Genomic DNA, 12,558 nt, shown 5'->3' with positions numbered 1-12,558 from the left:
GGTATTGGATTTTTAAATTGTCTTCAATGTTCCATGAGTTGAACTACTTTTCTCAAATTTATCGCAGAATTTTTACCATTATTCGTGTTTCGTTCACCTTCTTGCGACGAACGAGCTCGTGAAATTAAATCGTGAAAATGAAAATTGTGCGTTAACGGTATATTTGCGCGATGAAATTAAGGAATCGATACAAGATAGAGTAGGATCAATTTGATTTCTAAGAGGATCAAACGAACGTGTGTTGTCATACCTTATCTTTGCGATCCTCGAGTGTTTAGAGAGTTATTTTGGAATCTAAGTGTTCGTGTCTGGATAACCTGGGATTCTATATTGAGAAAAGCGGCCATCGAATTTCGTTTACGTTTTTGCGATCGTTCGGCAATAGTTATCCCACCTCTAGTCGTTGCGAGAGATTTGCGGTGAATTTATTTTCGGTTCGCGCACACAGTACGACAGGGTAATTGAATATGAATAAAATAGATTTAGCGAGCTAGCCGGATGTGCCGTTGCATTACCGTGCCTTCGGTGGTCGTCGTGAGAATGCAGGCACCGTATCCGGGAAATAAATGTTGTGCCCGGGTAAAAACAGTCGAAGTATAAAAAGCGTCGCGTTTTTCAGTCGCGAGTTCTTTCTCTTTTCCGAAGATAGCCGTTTACCAAAATGAAACGAACGAACTTTTGTAGAGATCTGGTATCGACTGGTTGTGTTTTCAAATTTATTTATGCGTTCGCTTCGTCAATGTAAGCCGCATCGAAGTTACGAACAAAACTTTCGTCACACGCTTCGACCTTTGGAAAACGTGTTTCCAAAATATATCGATGCTATACTAACTATAGCTACTATACTAACTATACTTATCCTCGATCTATGTATGCTACTGATAAGTACGGAAATAATCCGTGCCGTTCGATCTTCCACACCTGACTAATCTAATTCATCGTACGCCGGTAAATATCGCGCAATAATTGTTTCTATCTCTTTCAGCAAAAATATGCTCTTTAGCTTCGCGTAGACACCTGTACTATGCCTTATACTCTGACGTTTGTCGTGGCTGATAAAAAACATTCATATACTCCGCATCCACTTACGTTCGTTTAATCCGATACCGTTTACGCGAAGATGGCCTTCCGTATGAACCGTATCCGTAAAAATACTTATCGAGATTCCTCTATATAAAGCTGACGAGGAATGTTTCAGGCAGTTCGATTGCTCGATCCGTTGCAATGCAATAGTTCGATCGCGAGTAGCAGCAGCTCGCGTAATGTAACGTAAGTACAGCCCGAACCGATCTGTATATATACACGCGCGGATGTAACCGGTTTCCCAGGTTCATTACACCGAGTTGCGCATCTCCTTTCCCGACAAGTGTGCGGCCGTGTGGTCACCGGCAGTCGACAGACTTACTTACACGGGGACTTCATCCCTTTTTCGTAAATGTTGTCGGTCGTCGTTCAACCGGCGGCCATTTTCTTGGATGCAGGATCGCGGGTTCGATCAGGAAACGCACGATGATCGTCGCGTAGCCAGGCAATGAGAAGATAAGTCATCGAACCGATCATCGCCTAACTCGATCGTTCGCATCGATATGCCAGCGTTTCCACGTTGGGCAAACACGATAACATCGATCTAATGGCCGTATCGTAGATCGATCGATCTCTAAAGTCAATCGGTTGCAAAACGCGGACGCAACGAGCGACAAGGAGACGCGTATGCGAAAACTTTTGCCTCGTATCGCGAGTAAACGCGCATCTCTCTCATAGTCTTACGATTTGACCGATGATAATAGAGTTCGCGGTGTCGAGGGTGCGCTGCTGTCTTCGATCTATTATTTCACGCCTCTATCTATTCCGGTTGTTGTTCCGCGGAACGTCGTCGACGTAAATCGCATCCTGGCGCAAAATGCGTCTCTAGGCGACTTAAAGAGCCGCACTGGCGGCAGTTGCCACGTTAACCACGAAACGAACGTAACTCGACGAGCCGCGCGTTAATTCGCTTAATCGTAACGTCGGCGTGATTACTTTCGACGCACGGTGCCATCGGTTCGCCTAACGAGAATGCATAACGCGGTAGGTGCGCGGCACCGCGTATCGGAGGGGTGGTCGCTGTGCGGCACGATTAAAATCAAATCGGGATACCAGGAAACGTTGTCGCGGTTCCTCTCGAGCTGCAGAGTGCACTTGCCTAATTGAATCGTCAGAATTCGGGAGCGCAACAGCTTACGCTCGTTCGCGCCGCACACCGCCCCACTCCTCTTCCCTCGCTCGTTCTCGCCCACCCTTCTCCCCCATCCTTCTTCGCCGAAATTCTTGCAACCCCGTTTGCCAAACCGCCGCGTTCTCCGTCTTCTCTCAACGGACGATCGAGAATCTCCCTCCGAGGCTGGCGCATCGCGAAATCTTTCCCAGTCTCCTTCTCCTTATCTCGCGTTTCACCCTCACCCCCCTCGCCCGTTCCGTAGCTGTCTGCTCCACCGCGTCCATGTTCCGTCCATCCTCGTCGGTTTCACGCGACTCGCGTACTTAGACGAGCCGCATAAAGTGCCGGTACAAATTCTGTTTTAGCAGCGGGTCGAACACGGCCGACCGTTCGGCTCTCCCGGCACTTCTCGGTCAATGAACCGCGGGTTGCTGGCGAACCCAGTTGGTCCACTCGCATCCCCCACCCAGCTTCTACGGATTACCCCCTCCCCTCTCGTCGTCAAGCGTGCCTCGATCCACGCTACCCCCACCGGTACGATCCGAACGACAGGGCTCACCTCCAACTTCGCCTTCTCCTCTCCCCTCTTCTGGTGCACCTAACCCCCTCGAACCCCCCTCGATACCACAGCCCCTACCACCATTTCCAGAACTCACCTCCGACCCAGTCGCTTAATTCTCCTTTCTCCGTCCTTTTCTTCCCTTCTCTTTCTCTTTCTCATTCGTAGTCATTCTTTCTCCCTTTTCCCTGTACGCGAGTCTCTTTCCCTCGTTAGTTGGTTATCTGCCCCTCTCCTTCTCGCCCTGCTACTGCTCCCTCTGCCCCGTCGCCACCCCCTGTTGCATTACCATCGTTACCACCTCTTCCTTCGCTTTGTACCACCACCTTCACCATCACCTCCTCCTCCACCCTTTTACTCGTCATCGCTCCTCCACCCCCCTCCCCTTGCCTCGCTAGCTCGCTGGCTCGCTCGCTTGCTCGCTCGCGCTCTCCCCTCCCCACCATAGCGAGCCGCGGAACCCCGCGTAATGGCAGAGCGTGGGGCTACGAGTCGGGCGAGTCGCGCAATGCCGTAACACGTACGACGGAACGCTGGTTTTACTTACCTCACAGGTAAGACTCTCTCTCGCGCGATAGAGCGAGAAAGGGCGTCGTACAGCGTAGCTTCGCGACAAAGATGGGAAACGCTGGTCGTGTACGACCGAGCGAGAAAGATAGACGCGTTGGAAGGAAAATAGAGGAGCGTCAGGTCGGTCAGATCGGGAGAGAGAGAGAGAGGTGGAAAGCGTGGAAGGTAAGCGAGCGAGAAGGAGAGAGAGTCGGCTCGCGGAGACGAAGACAGAGCACGGGGAAACATACAGAGAGAACTCGCTCTCGGCACTCGCACGAGAGCGAGCGAGTCGGCTCCGTATACACCACCGCGACTCGTGACAAACGCACGTGATCGTAACAGGGCAGCTCGCGGCTATTTGCCCGGTTCCATCCCCTTTTTCGATCGCCGCGTTCTCCATCCCCCGCCACGGTACCTTCCGTTTCGCGAATATCGGCACAGATTTTCCGATATTTTTCGCGCGCTGCGTACGTTCCCCGTGGTTGTTGTCGCTCGTACAGTCGCTGACTGGAAGACACTTGCCGATCGTCGTCGATATAGTCGCGACATCGGTACGACGCAACAGGTCGATCGAGTTTCCGAGTAAATCGCGTCGGTGACGACGTTCGACGTCACCGTCGTCGAACCATCGTTCGTCATCGTCGTGTTCGTCGTCTTCGTCTTTTTCTCGCGGGTTAACGTCGTTGCTGCCACTGTTGTTGTTGTTGTTCCGCGGTTGCACGCGCACGGACAATGATCCCAGTGAAAGAGGATCATTACGGAGATTGAGTGACGTTCAGTGTGCTGGACCGAGTTGATCCAAGTGGACACGACCGTTCGAGCCCGGTGATCGCGATTTCGACGATCGTCCGATGAATTCTGTGTCCTCTACGAAGGACGCGATTATCTAAATCGTTTTCCGAGGAGGAACCAGGAAAGAGTCTCGATGGAGCAAGGAATCGTTGGATTTTCCACGAATCGATGCGGATAGAGGAAGTTTCTCCTTGTCTTTCTGCTTTGGCTGACGAAGAAAACACGCGAGTAGACTATTTGCGCGAGGTGTGAACGAGGCTTTAGGCGAAACCAGTCACGGTCCGCGATTTCTGGCGTCGCGTCGTGGTACTTCTCCTTACCGCGGTGGCATCGTCCTGTTATCCTGGAAGGACAAGGACGCTTAGAACCTCCTCGCCGTTTAATACCGCGCAGGGAAGCGCGATCGCAGAGGAAAACGCGCGTGCTGGATGCCAGCGTGTATTCTGCATCGTCTCGTGCAGGTAAAACTCGTCGAGCGTGGCTCTCGCGCCTCTTCCCTTTTATTTTCGTACGAATCGCATGCGCCGCGCTCGGATAATTGCCGAGGAAGTTGCAAAAGCCGCATTGTGTTTTCAGTCCCTGTCGGTTGTCTCTCGTCGAGTGAGAAAATTTTCGACGTCGCGCGCAACCCTTTCTTAATCGCTAGAACACAATTAACGATGAAAAGGTACAAAAGAGAAGAGTACAATAAATAGATAATAATCTTTCCTAAAACGATGCAATCGGGAACGAATAATCGACGAGATCGTCGTTATGTCCGAAGAAGAGTTACGCGAGTTTCGTCGGCTCTTACGTGATCGGTTAAATCGTTTCTCTTACTCGGTGATTTCTCCAGTAGCGTTCGAACGATCGATATTATTGTCAACATCGAAGGTTCGCAACATTGTATCGACGATGTATATCGATCGTGTAGAGGGTCTTTTACGCGTGATAAAGTTAACAATAAGATAATGAAATAAAGTTAAAGAAGTATTATATAAATTATATATAACGATAATATTAGTCGTTTGAACGCTTCTAAACGCAAACACCTCCGTTCCGTGGCGAACTTTTTAATCGATATACGACTCTTGCGCAACAGTGTTACGAATCGGACAAAAAGCTCCAGGAAACTCGGCTACCTAAATCCACCTTGGCCAGATTACGTCACGCTTGAATTCCCTTTCTTGATCGCGGCTGTAACTCGACGGGGGTGGGGAGGGGTATTTAAATCGGGGAAAGGAATCTCTCGCATATTTGCATCTTATAAGCTGCTATACAGCCTATAGCCAACTATATAGGCAAACTAGTTATAGCACACTGATATTTATTAAACGACGAAAGGACGGTAAAGATAGCTTCAAAGACGGTTGAAGAGGAAAAACAAAAGTGAGAGAGAATGAGAGAGAGAGAGAGAGAGAGATTTGAAAGAAAAAGAGACTGACGATAAAACTGCGCAAAAGAAAGAGAACAAGGAGGAAAATTGAAAATCAATTTAGTTCGGTTTTTCGCATCGGTAAAGAGCACGTGGTGCTATCGAGATCCAAGAATACGCGTGTGCACGGGGCTATCGCATCGGATCCGATTTTGATAACTCGAGGCAAGGTGAACGCACTGACTTGTGACGCAGATGGAACGCGGAACCGAGGCAGGCGTTGCAGGAGACAAATGACCGTCTGCGAGGCCGCGAAACCGCCATTCGGACCAGCCTTCTCTCTCTTCAAAGCGCGCCTTTACGCGACCGATTTGTCGGACAAGGGCTTTTGCCGTGTGTGCGCCCGCCCTCCTTCCTTCTTAACCATCTCTCTCTCTCTCTCTCTCTCTCCCTCTTTGCCCCTACCTCTCCTCTCCCTTCGCCCTTTCACCCCCTTATTTATCCTCCCTATCCCCCCGGCCTCTCCACCTCTGGCAACCCTTTGATGCAAATGCTAATTCGCGATTACCGTTTTTGCTTCGTGCCAAATCGTGATTCACTCGATTTATAAATCATTCGCGACGGATTATACCGCGGGTAATGTATATCCCGCGGCGCGTATGCCTCTCTCGTGCATACACCGCGAGACTTTAAATCATAGCCTGGTGCCCCGTACTCGACCGTGATTTCGTCCTTTGCAAGACGCGCGTCGTTCCACCTCGTGAAAAAGCCGATTCTTCAAGTACGAGGGCAACTAAGCACGAGGCTCGAAGCAGTCGTAATTCCGATTCGCCCTGTCAATGAGATGTTTTTGGGCGTTGATTCGGTTGAGTGGGCACAGACGAGTGGACGACCCTAGTCGAGTGATATGGATTGAGTTTTGCGTTTGAAAGCATCTTGCATAGCATCTTAGGACAATTGAACAGTCTTTCTTCTCTACTTGTTTCTAGAGAAAGTTACAACGAAAGAATTCGGTCGTAGGGAAGGAATCGAGTATTAAATTATTCGAGGCTCGAGGTGCTTACGTGTTAATACTTTTAAAGTCGGATGCTTTTGGGTCGTGAAGACATTTTTTCCTTCGAATTACGAACAATAGAAACATGCTTGATGTTTCTATAAGATAAGAGGATATAATGCGTTAAAATTAGGACCAGCGAAAATACATTTATCGTCGAGTTAGTAACTCGTTGCGGTACAATATCCTGGATATACGAAATAGAGCAGGAAAGAGTTAAATGGAATACAAATGCAACGATACATCGATCGTACGACCAGCTTCGATCAGAAATTTCAGACACCTGGCCTGTTCTTTAACTCGGAAGAAGCATCTGACTCGTTATCTTATTTCCAAATATTTTTCACGCAATAATCTGATAATCACGCAATTATTTCTGCACGGATGAACGCAACTTTAACGCGATAGAAGCATTATGACCGTGCAAACTAAAAATACATTTCTATGCATAGATTTTCAACGTTTCGTTTCTACATTTCCAACCAAGTTGTGCAAACCGATCTTACATGTAGCAAGAGCAAATACGCGTAAAATATCATTGCACTTCGACTAAGATTAACAGTCTCTTGATTTATCATTTAATAATTGCAAGCAGAAAGCGGCTGCGATTGAGCGATATACCGGTTGATATGTTAATTCAGCGATCGTTCGAAAATTCGTTTCCGATTAAAAACCGATGAAACTAGAGAGCGGGTTAATCGTCTGGCTTGGATTTTTTACCGAATCCTATTCCCGCCACGGATGTAACATCTGTTCTAATCCACCATCTACCTGTGTACGTACGTACTTTCTTCGTTCGTGTTTATTAAAATATTTCGACGAGGACTTTACGCGCGAATCGTTACGAAAATATTTGAGACTCACGAGCTGGCGTAACGAGCCACGGTTAAAGAGAAAAAGGGCGAAAGAGTGAGAAGGAACGAAGAAGCGAAGAGACGTGAGAGCGAGAGAGAGGTAGCGCGGAAAGGTGAAGGGGAGGAAAGAGGAAGCGAGAGAGCAGGTAGAGAATCGCGAGGAGGAACGCACAGGTGAGAACGAGAGGACAAAGAAAACGAACTGGGAGGGGGTGAGGTGGTTGGGAAGGGGCTTGCGACCAAGAGGAAGGAGGGACGAGCCAGGAGGAAGTCAACGTCCGAAGATTACGGCAATGACATTCGCTTTTTCTCACTCTCCTCCTCGTGTTCCTCTCTGGACTCGCTGTCTTTTTTCCTTTCGCGATCTTTTCCTCCTTTCGAATCCACCGATCTTCTCTTCTCTCGTCGTTCACCTTTCTTTCTCCTCTTCTCTCTCTCTCTCTCTCTCTCTCTCTCTCTCACTCTCTTTTCTCCCTCTATCTTTCGCTGTTACAGCTGGCGAGAAACGTTTTGGAAAAGAATAAAAACGCTAATATATTCGGCTATCGACCATGGTCGGGTCAAACTTTACCGATCGATCAATAATCGAAAGATTATTCCGAGAGAAGCGCGACTTGCTCTTAGTTTCGTTCATTCCACTTGCAACACGATTATCGATACCGTTCGATGAGCTTTGATCTCGTGGCGGAAGCATTCCTCCGCGTGTTCGTACGTAGCGACGACTCGTTTGTCCGCGAAAACCTTAGGAGATCGGGGAAATCGAGCAAGGTAAAACGAGATCGATCGCGCATGCTCCAACTTCCAGTTTATTTATACGTCTGGCCAGAGAGACGAATAACAGTTTCTTCTTTTGTTGATCGCGTTCGAAGTCGTGGTTTTCCCTTGGTTTCTGATTTTCGTTTCGTTTTGATTTGTCTTTTCAGCGATGGATCACGTGAAAAGCCAGGGGACCACAGACCCACTGAAAATCGGTGGAAAAGGCCGTGCTTGCGTTACCCGAAAAAAGTTTTCCCCCTAGATCGTTCCATTGTGCAACGTGGCAAATAAAGTGAAACTCAGAGAGAAACGAACAAAATATAAAGAAGGAAGAGAAAATACGCGGAGAGGAAGGAAGAAAAGGACGGAGAAAAAAATATATATACATATATAAACATAAGCGTAACACAAAGATAGAAAAAAAGTCAGGGAGAGAGAGAGAGAGAGAGAGAGAGAGAGAGAGAAGCAGAAGAGCGGAAAAGGAAAGCGAAAGCAGCGAATGATCTCTCGATCTCAACCAAAAAGGAAAGATAATGGGTTGAACCCTCGCATCGTTTTTATTTCGAAGCGGAAACCCGGGGAGAGAGAAAGAGAGAGAGAGAGAGGGAGAGAGCTAGAAGGGAAAATAACGATGTCGATGAGAACATGCCCTCGCACGAAGACGATACCGAGCGTCTTTTCAAACAATGCTGAACCCTGTCGAAGATCGCGATCCCACGGATTTTCGCAGCCCTCGGGCAACCAGATAGCTAACGAGAAAGGTCTTCTCTTCCTGTTGTGACACGGTGCCAGTGAAGTGCGGATTTTTTTCCCCGTTTGTTCGTGCAACCGCTGCCAGGTGCTTCGTAGTTGTTTGCTTTCGCGTTGACACGGGAAAAAGGATCGTTAAAAAAAGAAAAGGAAAGAAAGAAAAAAAAACAAAGGAAAAGAAATTGAATCTTGCGCGATCAACAACCTTCTATGAATCCAAACACACACATTTCGTGATCCACAGTTCTTCGACTTCGTTCATTTAACATTTTCATCTCGAACGAACCACGTCTTTCATTTTTCTCATATTTTCTTTCAGTCTCGCGTTTGTTCCGGTTTTAACCAGCCGCGAGTACCATCATCGATCGTCTGCTCGAGTAAAGAGTAAAGAGCAGAGAGTAGCCTGTTGCTCGGCTAGTGGCAAACAACGCGCTGGGATAGACGCAAAGAAGATACATGTACGTTGTATATAATAAATCCATTAAAGTTTCTCCTGGAGCATATCAAGACGTAAAGTCGTTGAATCGGTGAAATTCGTGACGAGTCGGATTGAACTCGCCGATAAGGATCGGGAGAAAATAGAAACGTGTCACGGCGAGCGTAATAAAGCATCCGCGCGTAATCGTATCAGATTGAATAATAGGCTGCTCAAGGCTACCGAAAAGCATTGCCCCCGGCCGCCAGTGTCTGGAGAATAACGAGAATCGTATGAACGGGAGCAACGCATAATGTGTTCGAAGGCGCTTTGAAGGAGAGAGATTAACAGATAAAACGCGCTCTCTGGCCAAGCCGTGGACGTGCCAAAATTGTTCGTCAGTTGCCTGCGGACAGCTTCATTGAGAATCTGCCTGAGGAGTAACGGCCAGTGACCTCGGTTCAACCGCTCTCGAGAGCTCCGTTCGAGAGGAATGCTTTCTCGAAACCGTAGCATCGCGAAACCTGACGATCTTCTTGCGAAAACGTCGTCCTTTTCGCCTTCTTCGTCTTTTTCGTCGTCTTCTTCGTCGTCTTCTTCGTCTTCCTCGTCATCTCCGTGCCTGTCGTCGACGTTCCACCGTTGGTGAATCGGTCCGCGAGAAAACGAGATGTGCTCGACGATCGTTCGCGCGTAAAGTTTCCAGGTAGCACGCTGTTTGGAGGAAAGCCGAGCGAGTGGATCGGGAAAAGTTGGACCGACGCTGCATTCGACGAGGATCAAGGAATTCGTAGAAACGCGGAGTGCCTCGTTCAGGTACTTTTCGCTTTTTTCGTTCTTTCTTTTTTTCTTTTTTTTTCTTATTGCGTGTGCTCAAGGGATTGAACGAAAGGATATCACGGGGATAAAGAGCATAGATGTGTGTCGTTTCGCGCACTATTCGTTCCGCTGGTGATACACCAGCGAATATCCGGTGGGCACGCGATTCGCGAACCTCCTAAAGACCGTTTCGTTGCTGTGTTCCGTTTCTTCGTCGTGCGACGACTTGAAGTTCTGAACGCAGGATATATGTTTATAAATCAGCAGTGACACCTCCTCCGATTCGTTAAACGAGAAACATCTTCGTACGAGGATCGGTTCGATTCTCGGTTCTTCGTCGATCTTAAGAACGGCGCTCTCGCGTCTAATCCTTGATCGAGAATAATATTTCATAGCGATAGCGTGATACAGTGGTTACGTACTTGAGCGTACGAAGAAGGAAGAGGCAAAGAATAATTACAGAGACATATAGCAAGCATAAAGAAAAAAAGGGTCTCCTATAAATCTCGACATAGAAAAGTGATGAACATCGAGCCGGACGCGAATCGAGTCACGTAGCGAGTCGAGTACGCGAATGGTGACCGCAGTTGGTACCGAGGTGCGCGATCACCGACGTCATTATCACCATTACCTCTTCGTACAATGGACGTTTTCAAAATCGATCAGTCGCTGAGCGCGGGTCTGGGTAGCGCCCCGGCGCCAGACACCCTTACACCGGAAGTGTCGTTCGACGCTGGTAGTGAATTCAATCTGAGCTTCTTCGACGGACCGGAGGAGAACAGCACCCAAGGCTTCAGCGATCCCGGTTCCGTTGGTAGCGCCAGCGCATCGCCTCCGCCTGGAACACCAGCCAGCATCCCTGTAAATCCTCCGAACGCCGCCCTACCGATTGTCCAAGTGCCCCCTGGCATCGTCATTAAGCAAGGTTTGTTTCATTTTCCTTTTTTTTTTCTTTTTTTCCCATCTCAATTTTCTGTTTGCTTTTCTGTCGTGTTTTATTTCCTCGGACGTTTCGTAATCTTTTAAATCCATTTCTGTTACCCCTGTCATTCGATTGGTACTAGGTTTTAACACGTTAGCGACTCACGAAGGTATTTAAATATTCAGCGTAGGCGATTTTTATGTATATGTCGTACGTGTTGGAGAAAATATTTTGCAATTTCATTGGCACCGATGTACGATAGACGTATTTACTCTAAACTTATATTTAGTAAAAAATTAGTATATACCGTATAAGCAGCGATCTTGAGCGTATAGTAAGCGTTAGAAATGGACGCACTAAATTTTAAGGCTTATCTACTGAACAATTGCTCGTTTTATGATCTCTGTGAAATACGTAGCTATTTAGCCATCGACTATGCTGCAGTTTCTATGTACATTTTTAAATTTCAAATTTCCAAACGTAACCGATGATCGTCGAGCGTTGTTACGATGTTGATAAAACTGCAAAATATTTCATACAGTACACGCGATATATTCGTAAAAGGTTTCTGCAAATGTTCAGATGTTTCCGTGAACAACCGTATATAGCCGTTTCGTTATTTCGTACGGCGATCGCGATACAATCGGCAAGAAGGTGTGTGACTCTATGTGTTTAAACAAATCGAGAAACATTGTACGAAAAGATTTAATCGTACAATTGTTTTTGACTTATCCTTTTCACGTACAATCACCTCCTAGTCGAAGTACGAACTATAAAAATAGAATGAATTTACGTTACGATATTGTTATCCGGTGATATTTTATGGTATGCCGTTGAAAGGAGAAGCATTGTTTAAAGTTTAAGCGATGATGTTTTGCAAGACGCGTGCCTTTGTTACGGTTTCTCGCACGGTTTAGTAACGCCGCGTGGATATGGGCGTTATGAAAGCGAGCGGAGGAAAAAATTGGCGCGTCGCTCGCGTACCTGGCATTTCATTACGCGATGATGAAAGTTGTAATTGATTGATTCAATTTTACGGTCCATGATCGTACAGGTAAAAAAACTGACCAACTTATACGCTGTTGCTTCAAAGCGATTTAGACGTTACTTTTTTACAGGCTATTTCAGTGTATTGTTGTTCAGCAGATGATTTATATCGCTCTATATCCATAGAAGATCGCTAATGTCCGTATCGTATTTATGTGTTCATTTCCATTGAATTTATGACACTTGCGTCTGAAATTACTTGAAACGTCTTGAAATATTTTACTTGGTTGGTCTCGACCGCGATCTCTCAATCTTAAACGAGGATCTGGAAAATATTTAAGGACACGCGAGGGAAATTGGTTTTATCTATCTTGAATTCCTACTCATTGTCGATAATATGTAAGTCTCGCAGATCAAACACTTATCTCATTGACGATTAAAGTTGGATCCAAAGTCTTGTAATTTAAACATTTGGCCCAGTAGCAAAGAGAACACGCCAGGATAGAAGCGTTCGTTCGAAACTCTCCCAAACGAAGAAGCCTCGAGA

General features: G+C 47.1%; 1 protein-coding gene across 2 annotated transcripts in view; it reads left to right on the top strand.

Annotated features, from left to right (window-relative positions):
* Positions 1–12,558, top strand: part of LOC126877330 (ecdysone-induced protein 78C) — a 140,084-nt gene that overhangs the window by 9,802 nt on the left and 117,724 nt on the right. For both annotated transcript variants that reach the window (XM_050640151.1, XM_050640142.1), the window contains exon 3: positions 8,286–11,027. In XM_050640151.1, the coding sequence (XP_050496108.1) occupies positions 10,745–11,027 (283 nt within the window). In that variant the 5' untranslated portion in view covers positions 8,286–10,744. The remainder of the gene's footprint in view (positions 1–8,285; positions 11,028–12,558) is intronic.

This window comes from Bombus huntii, chromosome 2 (assembly GCF_024542735.1).
Source record: "Bombus huntii isolate Logan2020A chromosome 2, iyBomHunt1.1, whole genome shotgun sequence".
Lineage (NCBI taxonomy): Eukaryota > Metazoa > Arthropoda > Insecta > Hymenoptera > Apidae > Bombus > Bombus huntii.
This window is presented reverse-complemented; position numbering and strand designations above follow the sequence as displayed.